The 10,875-nt window shown below is 28.7% G+C and overlaps 5 protein-coding genes across 6 annotated transcripts; 2 read left to right on the top strand and 3 right to left on the bottom strand.

The window, feature by feature from the left end:
- The first annotated feature begins 69 nt into the window (after positions 1-69).
- Positions 70-1,900, top strand: LOC130449966 (GEL complex subunit OPTI). Of its 2 annotated transcripts, none has more exons than XM_056788090.1 (4): positions 70-537; positions 593-696; positions 770-899; positions 1,444-1,900. In XM_056788090.1, the coding sequence occupies exons 1-4, from the start codon at positions 433-435 to the stop codon at positions 1,501-1,503; spliced, it is 399 nt and encodes a 132-aa protein (XP_056644068.1). In that variant the 5' UTR covers positions 70-432; the 3' UTR covers positions 1,504-1,900. The 2 variants fall into 2 exon arrangements, with proteins under 2 accessions (XP_056644068.1, XP_056644070.1); XM_056788092.1 differs by having other exon boundaries at positions 301-537; positions 812-899; positions 1,444-1,740.
- A 440-nt stretch (positions 1,901-2,340) lies between these two features.
- On the bottom strand, positions 2,341-4,856 carry LOC130449964 (uncharacterized protein C16orf52 homolog A). Its single transcript, XM_056788088.1, has 3 exons — positions 4,609-4,856; positions 4,343-4,555; positions 2,341-4,272 (listed from the first exon to the last, which is right to left on the bottom strand). Exons 1-3 carry the CDS (start codon positions 4,709-4,711, stop codon positions 4,085-4,087), a joined length of 504 nt encoding a protein of 167 aa, XP_056644066.1. The 5' UTR covers positions 4,712-4,856; the 3' UTR covers positions 2,341-4,084.
- Positions 4,857-4,892: 36 nt separating this feature from the next.
- LOC130449963 (eukaryotic translation initiation factor 6) lies at positions 4,893-7,575 on the top strand. The gene is made up of 5 exons (XM_056788087.1): positions 4,893-5,094; positions 5,198-5,459; positions 5,529-5,705; positions 7,048-7,229; positions 7,445-7,575. The coding sequence occupies exons 1-5, from the start codon at positions 4,988-4,990 to the stop codon at positions 7,452-7,454; spliced, it is 738 nt and encodes a 245-aa protein (XP_056644065.1). The 5' UTR covers positions 4,893-4,987; the 3' UTR covers positions 7,455-7,575.
- Positions 7,576-9,027: 1,452 nt separating this feature from the next.
- Positions 9,028-10,594, bottom strand: LOC130449962 (GPI mannosyltransferase 1). Its single transcript, XM_056788086.1, has one exon. The coding sequence runs from the start codon at positions 10,592-10,594 to the stop codon at positions 9,074-9,076; it is 1,521 nt and encodes a 506-aa protein (XP_056644064.1). The 3' UTR covers positions 9,028-9,073.
- On the bottom strand, positions 10,478-10,801 carry LOC130449965 (uncharacterized). Its single transcript, XM_056788089.1, has one exon. The coding sequence runs from the start codon at positions 10,799-10,801 to the stop codon at positions 10,604-10,606; it is 198 nt and encodes a 65-aa protein (XP_056644067.1). The 3' UTR covers positions 10,478-10,603.
- Between the last annotated feature and the right edge of the window lie 74 nt (positions 10,802-10,875).

The following is a 10,875-nucleotide window of genomic DNA, read 5'->3' as shown; positions in this document are numbered from 1 at the left end:
GACCATTAAAATTTACCTGAAATAATAAATGTTTTACACAGAGGAAAATATAATGCGTACCTATGTATAATGAAGTATGAATATGTATGTACTTTGTTCTCACTAAAGATATTTTCAACCGATTACGTTTCCTAAATATCAGCCCAATAGAGATTATTAGCTTTACTTACTCATTAAATGAATAGGTATAGTTTTATGTTTATCTGACAACCAAATATTAAACATTAGGTCTTAAAAATATTTTGAGTGTTAGTATTCTACAACAGGTGTTTAGCGTGGTGAATATTCCCCTTAGTGGCTTACGTTTGGCTAAATTTATTAAAAAAGAAGATTATTTTTATGACAACTTTTCATTATTAGGTATCCACGATTCTTTAATTCCTATTCAGAAATTTAGGTTATTTATCATATATGTAGAATGTATCAAACAAAATGAATACAAAAACAAAATTAATCGAAAAAAATGGAACTTCGAAGTCCAATTTACCCTCAGCGTGGTCTAGAGCATTTACTTCGAATTCAGAATGGCCAGATAAGGTAAAAATATTAGAAACTTATAATGAAGTTAAATGAACTCAATTTTTGTTTTTAGGAAGAATTTTTGGATGTGATTTATTGGTTTAGGCAAGCTTTAGGAATACTATTAGGAATAATTTGGGGATTGATAGCACTTAAAGGATTCTTAGGACTTATGCTGTAAGTTTATACCTAGATTATTCAATGATTTTAAAATATGACTTGAAGACCCTTATTTGAATGTTTTTATTAGATTTGCTGTCATCAATGCTGGTTTAATATATCTTTACTTTAGTAATTTCCAAAATGTTGATGAAGATGAATATGGAGGTGCATGGGAATTAACAAAGGAAGGTTTTATGACATCTTTTGCAGGTTTTTTAGTAAGTACAATTATTTTTGTACACCCTAAATGCATTTAAAAAGTATAAGCCTAGGGAACTAACTTGTACTTGTTTTATTATGAGTTTTATCCATTAAAACACTTTTCCTTTACTGTATGAGCTTCAATAGCAAATACACATATCAAAATCTAGTTAGTATTTATCAAACACCAATAAAAGTCTATATTAAAATAGCTATTTCAACTTATAGGCAATATTTTTAGCAACTTTGATGAGAGTTAAAACATGTGTTAATAGCATATTTACCTGTCTAATTGAAAATTTCCAAGAATCCCTAGATACATTATGATTTGTTATGTATTTTTCTATCTCAGAAGAATTATTTAATAAATAAAATGACTTTGTACTAATTTTAATTGATGATTAGCAATCGTTTGCACATAACGAAAGTATTTTTAATGTATGTCATGTTTATAACTAATGGATCGAATACTTTTGTGTGATAAGTGGCAAGTTTTCATGGTGAGGAAAATGTCAGTTTGAGGACAATTCTTCAGTCTCTTATGAAGCTTTTATGTTTCAGGTAACCTGGATAATAATCTACTCTGGTTTATATTATGATGTAGAAACGATACCATCATAACCCAAGGGTTATTCTTAAATAAATTTCATTCCATTTAAAAAAGAAATTTACATTTTAAATATAAAAATTAATTTTTCTGATTTTATAGTGAAGAGTTAAATCAATCAATAAATTATCCAATACATTTTTTTTAAATTGATATTAATATTCAAGTGTTTAATATAAAATAGTGTATGGAATTGTTAACAATGTTGTCAGTAATGACTAATGACATACAATTTTTTTCTTTACCTTTGTTTCATTCGTTTCCCAATATAATTCACGATTTGAAAAATATATATAAAAGTAAATACATGCAGTAGCTCATTCAGTCTTAAATTATGTAAAAAAAATTTAATGAAACGATTTTTAAGCTAAAATTTCAAAAATTATGTATAAATAAATATGGAAAAATGTATTTAGTTTGCTTACGAATATTTCAAAACTATTAACAAATAGGAATTGAAAAGGAAGATTCTTAAAGAAAATTAAAAGAAGGAAACTGTCATCCTAAACTCTATTGATGTTGATTGATAAAATGGAGAGATGAATATATAACAAAAATTGGGGAAGAAGATTTTTGAGAGAGTAATGAAAAATTAACGTTTCAACTAATTTTAAATTTTTATCAAAATATTTAAATTTATGTTTCATATATCACACATTCTATGAGGTTTATCTCTGTTTTCCAACTTCTGAAACGACTATATAAAAATACTTTTCACTATGCAAATGGAGTAATTGGTTGTCTTTTTCCAATTCACTTCTACCTACTTGTGATATTTCCTCGTAAAACGGTTATGTCCTATGGTATTTGTACTAGATTATAATGGTTAATAAAATAATACTGAGTAATTATTTTTTATAAATCATAGAATCATTTATTCTAAAACGTAAAATACAATATTTACATAAAATAAAGCTCAATTAGAATTTGAATAATCACAGATAAAGATTTCATTGAATTAAAAATAAGGGGGGGAAAATAATAACGTAATATGTTAATCTCCAAGCTATTAATGAGTATTGTATAAAATTGATACACATGGTATAGTTATAGGTCTTTCATTGATTGAAATAATGAAAATTTGAATTTGCATCTGTACATTATACAGACCTTAACCAACAGCTAGTACTTGAGTTTGTTCATTAATAAAAAGATTGTGCACTTCCCCATTATGTGTTTGATGGCATTTGAACTACTGTTTTCCTTGGACATGGATTGGTATACGAAGAATAATAGAGTGACCCCCTAGATATACATATCTAATAACTAATTTTTTTTAATGGAGTCATAAAACTAAAGCAGAAAAATTGCAAAATATACAGAAGCCGCCAGACCGAATTAGAGAGAATTTTTACACTTCGTTTATTTTAAAATTATTCTCTAAATAAATGTAATTACTTTTTGTTTTCTTCTCTATGGGCATTAGGTAGTAAACCATGTTCAAATACTGTTAAAACTTACACTTAAAATTAAAAATCGACCTATTTCAAGTTTTTTATCTAAAAAAATTGTTGGCAAAATGTTGAATTTGTCGCTAATATATTTCTTATATAGCTAGAAAGATACATAAGTTCCGAAAAAATTGTCAAAATAGAAAAAATATATTCATTTGAAATATTATCGCAACATGCGTATAATCAAGAATTCAGGAATGGTGATTGCCAATGTTGGCAAAGAGTAAAGAGGTACATAAGGAAGAAAATTATACACTATTAGAAGGTACTGAAAAGGTGTTTTGCTGCATATAAATACCATTCAATTATCATAGCTCCAAAAATATGTTTAAAGACAGTCTTTAAATTATTGATGCTCCCTGGTACATGAAGACCTTCTAATTACCACAGTACAAGAAACAATACAACAGAGAAGCCATATGCATTACCAAAGGCTGGAATCACACGTTATTCTCCTACTCCAACCATTGATGCAAGAAAGATATGACCAAAAACTGAAGAGAAACTGGCTAACAGACCTAAAATGAAGTGTGTAAGAGATCTTCTCACTGGAGGAGTCTCATTAGGGCATATGCGAGTTTTTTTTCATTTTAGCCTCAAAGTCAACAAAACAACCTATAGAATTGCTAATTGTTATTAAATAAACGTTAGAGATAATATTTTGTGGCTCAAGTTTTAACACCACGTAAATTCAAAAAATGCCTTTTTTATTTTTAAATGTCAGTTGATATAGAATCCAAAGATGCACCTCAAGATAACAGACAAAAATCTTAAATCCAATCTATGTTTAAAAATTTTCAAAAAAAATGTATTGATAGCTATAAAAAGCAGTTTTTTTGCTTCCTGAAAAATTGTCATATTTGATTTATACAATGTTGGAATTTTAAAGACACAATAGTCCTTTTCACACTCAATATTGAAAAAAATATTTTAAACTACATTTGAATTTTCCTAACGAAAAAATCAATGTCTGTGTTTAATTTGACATGCATTTTGTGGATCACTCTATTTAAAAAAAAGCAGAACAATCCAAGGATTCATATATAGCTGTAATGCCTATGAATTATGGAATCTTTTTCCCCCAAAAATACGAATAGTAAGTTCCAGCAATAATCAATATTGAAAGAATAAAATGTTTATGCTAAAAATGTGGCAGACATACTTTGCCTGCAAATAGCTCTGAAATGACAGTTATCCATAGAGATAAGATAAAAAGAATATATGAGATACCAACTTGATGACTACCAGGTAGTTGATAGGGTTGTCCTCCAATTTCATCTACATGAAAGCCCATTGGGAAAATCACTGCTGCCAAGCAAAATAATACCACTGAAAAATTTATTATAAACAATTTCATACCATATGGTTAATAAGGTGAAAAATTGGTATCAAGACTCACTTGCTGTAAATCCTACCCATCTAGCATATGGTACTACATTTCTATCCCAATGTGAAGAAGCCAGTAGAATAATGGTAGTGGTTATACAAATACATCCAACAAATATACACACTAATGCTAATAACCATTCCGGTTGAAGGTCTGGCGTGAAACATACTTGTGGTCTATTATACAGAGTCATACATGTCCACATTAAACCCAATCTAGTATCTCCTAAAATTTAAATTTTAAGTATATGAAATAAGTTAATTAAATTTTGGTACTACCTCCAACATCTGTAATGATCCAGTCTGGCATAGCCAAGCTAACTATTGCAAATACATCAGCTGCCATAAAAAGTGTTCCTGATATTAAAGTTAATTTGTCCATTTTGCTAGCTTAATTCCTTATATTAAGAAAACAACTAACATTTTTATTTTGTTTAATGGAGATTGACACTTATGATAAACTGACTAGTCTTCTTATTTGAAATGATCTCTCACTTAAGGGCTAACTAACACACTATGTAGCTTTTTAATTGTTAAGGTATTCAAACGTCAATTTGTATTTAGAGGTATACTTCTTCTTTTTCTTTTAGTGGTTTAAACGTGCATTTTTTGGAAAAGGATAATTTTTAAAAAATTTTTGTGTTTACATATTTATAAAATGGCATTACGCGTACAGTTTGAAAATAATAACGAAATAGGTGTTTTTGCAAAACTTACAAATGCTTACTGCCTAGTAGGAATAGGTGGTTCGGAAAATTTTTATAGGTAAGCACTAGGATAACATTGTGCAATACATATTGTTGGCATTGAATTATCACAAAAAGAATAAGGTAAATAAAAAGTTTGTCAACTATTACTTTATTTTCAGTACATTTGAAGGAGAGTTGGGCGAAACTATCCCTGTGGTACACGCTTCACTAGCAGGTTGTAGAATTATTGGAAGAATGTGTGTTGGTAATAAAAATGGTCTGTTGGTTCCAAATTCTACTTTTGATACGGAACTTCAACACATTAGAAACGCACTTCCCGATTCAGTGAAAGTACAAAGAGTAGAAGAAAGATTATCGGCTTTGGGAAATGTGATTACATGTAACGATTATGTTGCATTGGTACATCCAGATTTAGACAGGGTAAGTCTGACAATGGGTAATAAAATTTTAATTTTAGTTCATTTCCAAGTTAATGTTTCTTTTTTTCAGGAAACAGAGGAAATAATAGCAGATACCTTAAAAGTTGAAGTATTCAGACAGACAATTGCCAGTAATGTGTTGGTTGGTTCATATTGTGTTCTTAGTAATCAAGGGGGCTTAGTACATCCCAATACCAGTATAGTTGACCAAGAAGAATTGTCATCATTATTGCAAGTGCCATTAGTGGTAAGTTTTCAATTTAAAACTAATTATTATCATAGACAATATTTTGAATGTAATTGGCTTTTATTTCAATATAATTGTACCTTACCTTACCAATTGGTGCTACAGCTCTTTATGAGCCTTGGCTTCTTTGACAATTTGCCTCCAGACTGCTCTGTTCTTCACCAACATTCCCCTTCCTTCCACATCCATTGTTTGTAAGCATTGTGAATTTGATCAGTCCATCTGACATGGGGTGTGCCTCTACTGCTGAATATTTTGGCATTCATGATTCTCTCAAGTGTTACTTGTTCTTTGAATGTGACAAACTATTACAACCTTGGATTTTAATGAATCAGACAATGTTTTCATTACCTAATATTTAATTGATTTCTCTATTATTTGAGATTCTCCCACCTACTTTGTTCATTGTAATTCCATGGTAATGATGCCGACATCATCTTAAATACTGTTTTAGGTTCTTTAATGACTATGCTCAGCTCTACAGCAGTACTGTAAATAATTAATCAGTTGTGTTACGTGATTCTCTAAACCCATATTAATATTCACTAATTTTTTTGTTTGAAATTTTCTTAATTTATTGATTGATGGCTGTAGTCAAGATTTTGTAAGTGACGTATAATAAAGATATATCTCTATGGAGCAGTCGACTCAACATTATTGTGTTCGACCCATTTTTTAAATAACTACTATTTCATTTCAATTTTTTGACTGTTTAAAGTGGCAATATATTCACACTAGTGAGATAGGAATGGTGCTTGTGGGAACCACAATGTTATTTTGAAATAAAAATGAGCTTTAATTATGAAATAATTGTTTTTGAGTGGTTCCAATCATGAAAAAAGTACTTTGGAACCATTATAAAAATCTTCCTAGTAAGTTTCCAATTGTGAAAAAGTGTAAGATTAATCTGATCAAAAATATGTGCTAGAAGGATTCTAATAATGAAATAATTGTCTTGGAAGGTTTTGATTATGAAAAAAGTGCCTAGTGACTGTCCAAGTATAAAAAAGTGTCTAGGAATGTTCCAATTATAAAAAAGTGTCTAGGAATATTCCAATTATAAAAAAGTGTCTAGGAATGTTCCAATTGTGAGAAAAGTATTTAGGATTTCAATCATTGACAGTCTGAATTTATTTGTTAATAAAAATTATGAACAGTTTGTCTTGTAAATCTCTTAAATGTGTCTTTGTTACCAGAACCTTGTCACAATGTTCTCTTGAAATAAAAATGAGTTTAAATTATGAAATAAAAATTTTTCTTCAATATTATATTCTCATGATTTTTTCATATATTATCATGAAGATTGAATATACTGTGTACTGGATTTTCTCATTTTTTTTAGGCAGGTACAGTAAATAGAGGAAGTGAAGTTGTAGGTGCTGGTTTAGTAGTAAACGATTGGTGCGCCTTTGCTGGTATGGATACAACAGCTACAGAACTCACAGTTATAGAGTCTGTCTTTAGATTTAATGAAGCTGCACCATCCAATATTACATCAAGTATGAGAGCCAGTTTAATTGAAAGGTAATCAAATAATTTTTTATAAGTGTTTTAAAAAGCAAGTTTTTTTCAATTAGTAATTAAAATAGTCGTCTATGAACCACACTCCTAACCAAAACAACAGCTAAAGTTGTGACAAACATAAAATAAATTATAAAATTGAAGTTAACATATTACGATTTATGAAAAATTGTTTATAATTATTTTTCAATAATTTTATTATATATTTTTTGTTTCAGCATGTCTTGAACTACCATAAAAGGTTCATAAAAATGATTGAAGTCCCACGTTTTATAATATGTACTAAAAACTTGATACATAATATATATTGTAATTGTAAAAATTGAAAAAAAAATCAAACTTTTCTATAGTTTTTGTTTTTCAATTGTCATATAGAATTACCTAAACATTCCTTATATAAGTCAGATATTAACTGTAACAAAATTATTAGAGTAATTAGGATATATCTTATTAATTTTTTGAGTTTCAAATCTAATTTCAAAGTGTTCCAGAATAACACCAACCAACAATGAAAGTTGAATTTTTTAAGTTCAATTTCACTGAATCTGGGTATTTAATGCCCAATATAGGCTTGTTTGGTTTTGTTATCAATGATGTGCAATTTTTATTTTTTATTAATGCCAATTTTATTTTTAAGTTTTTAATTTTTTTTGAAATATTTTAATTTCAAGTTTTTCGTTATTAACGGTGGTTCTGTAGTCCTATATTTGCCAATTGGGAGGTTATAATTGAGAAAATGATTAGGGATGTTCTAATTATAAAAAAGTGCGTAGAAAGGTTCCTACCGTAGACTTTGTAATTAAGTTGAAAAGAATAGGAGTACTGATCACAAAATATGTGCTTTGTAAGGTATCATTCATAAAAAAAGTATCTAGGAGGATTCTAATAGTGAAATAAGTGTCTTAATAGGTCTTAATTGTGAAAAAATATCTAGGAAGTTTCAATTATAAACAAAATGCCTAAGAAGATACCTATGGTGAATAACCGTATCTAGAAAGGCTGTCAATTAGAAAATTAGTGTATTGATTGATGGAAAAAGTGTTATGTAATAATTACAACTATTCCTAATTCTCTTTGTGTGCCTAGGGATTTTCCAATTATCAAAAAGTGTGTAGGTAAGTTTCCATTATGAAAAAAAAATAGAGAAAGGTTCCAATTATAAAAAAAGTGCCTAGGAAGGTTCCAATTATGAAAACTACTATCTAGGGGATTCCAATTATAAATAAATATCTTGAAAGGCTCCAGTTATGAGAAAAATATGGTAGGGAAGGTTCTAGTCACAAGAAAAAAATCTAGGAACGTTCCAATTGAGAAAAAAGAATCTAGGAGGATTCCAATCATAAAATGATGATTATGTATCGCATTGGCAAAATCTGATAGGGAAGGTTCCATTTATAAGAAAATTGCTTAGAAAACATAAATTAGAGCAAAAATTTTATAGATACACAAGCACTTTCCCTATATATATCTTATTAAGAAAGATTTTTGTTTAATATCATTTATATTTGAAATAAGTGAGAAATCCTTGTTCCTTATAATTTTTTCTTCAATATACTGCTACTATGTCTAGAGATGTACCAATTATCAAAAAGTGTGTAAGGTTCCCATTGGGATCAATTATTAAAAAAATGTCAAAGAAGGTTCAAATTAACAAAAAGTACAATATCTCACGTTAATAGTTACATAAGCACATATCTTATTAAGAAAGATTTTGTATATTTTTTTCTTGAATATGTGAAAATTTCCCACAAAAAAGTGTACAGTACAAACAAGGTATTAATAGTTGTTTTAAAATGAAAAATTGAAGTGTTTTATATTTTTATTACTATCAATAATTACAACTATTCCTAATTCCCTTTTTCATTGAGGGGCATAAAGTACATAATGAGTCTACCTAATATAGCGATATTGGCACAGAAAAATGATACACTTTGTAACCAGATATACAAGAAAGTATTTTGACCTTGGAATTCCAACAAATAAGCTGGTAATAACCAGACACCTTGAGCAATATACCACACACATAGAAGTGCGAATCCCATCAGTTTAGTCATTCTTATTTGCCACAAACAAAGAGGCAGAACTGCCATAATCCATACAAAGTATTGAGACGTCAGAACGCTGTTATAAATTACCATAACAATAGTCTGTAGAAGTATAGAAAAATTCAAAGTGAATCTGTTCAGACCATATCTAATTGAAAAAACTGATATAAGCACTAATTGGGGTAATAACATTAATGCTTTTTGCCATAACCCAATATTCTTTACCCAAGCAGTTAAATACTGTAAATAAAAGTATAAAGAAAAATTGTGCTTTGGATCCTTTCTTATAAAATGGTACAAATATGTTTCCTTTAAAAAAGTGTATCCAAATAAGTAATAAAAATACAGCGTTAAAAATGACAGTGATAAGAGACAACCAGTTATCAATTTAAACTGATCCAAATTAGGTATCAGATAAAACAAATATTCTTTTCTAAATATTGTTTTTCTTTCCTTTCTAATACTATTCAGAGATAATTTATTTTTAGCAACGGTATTCTCAATGTTTTTCAGCATTTTTAAATTCGAGGAGTTATCAATAGCGAATTGCGATGCCTTAGGTCTTCTACGATCTTCTGAAGTATAAAATGAGAACTTACTCAAATACATAAAGTATGTTAAGCTGTATATTATAGGATAAAGTCTAAAGTGAATTGATATGCCATGTACTATACCAGCTAAAAAGGCGTACTGTTTACATTGTAGAAAATAAAGTGTTAAAAGAACTAGAAAACCTGCTAGGCTATCGCAATTGCCTCTTGTTCCAATTGCTATAGTCATTGGATTATACAACCAAGCTAACATAGCAATATCACATTTTAAATCTATAGAATTCTTTGATTTTAGTTCCGCTGAGGTAACATTTAAATATTGTTTATTAGACTGCCGAAGTTTTTTCCTTGTTTTCGTATTTGATTTTTTAAATTTATTCTCTTCTAATATTGATTTTTTCGACTTTTTCTGTTTGTAAGAATCATATTCTGTTACTGTGTTTTTTACAATGGATCGAATTAAAAGTGCCACTAAAATATCAGTACAGCAAAACAGCAATTTACCAAAACTGTTGTGAAGTGTAATATTAGGAGATAAAAGTATTGCTACTAAAGGACTGTAACGATAAGTATGTCTTTCATAAGGAGAATTGCCATCTAAATAATGTCTAGCAGCATCTGTAAAAACTTTATAATCGATATCTGTGTATTTTACTTTTGAAAATTCATCATGGTGTATGCTATAACTTACCAATAGTATTCTTATGAATACAGATATAACTAAATGTTTTTTATAATCAATATTTACAAAATTTTCCCATAATGTTGTCATTTTTTATGACTAAATTCTAGTTTTTAAAGATGCTGCCGCCTTTTGTAAACAGTTTTTAAAGTCCATAAATTCCTTTTTGCAATCATTCATATTAACATTGTCTTTTTTTAATACACATGTTGCATATTGTACAGCGTCTTTTCCACACTTTGATAACAAAAGAGGATACTTCCTATAACGTTGTCGAGCTAAATGAACAGATTCCATGTTCTAGTTTTTACTAAATCTTGATTTATGAGTTCTTCTGAGCTCTTCAATATTTGGTATATCCTTATTAAAGA

This window comes from Diorhabda sublineata, chromosome 10 (genome assembly GCF_026230105.1).
Source record: "Diorhabda sublineata isolate icDioSubl1.1 chromosome 10, icDioSubl1.1, whole genome shotgun sequence".
In the NCBI taxonomy this organism is placed as follows: Eukaryota; Metazoa; Arthropoda; class Insecta; order Coleoptera; family Chrysomelidae; genus Diorhabda; species Diorhabda sublineata.
Note: the sequence above shows the minus strand (reverse complement) of the source record. Positions and strands in the feature narration are given on the sequence as shown.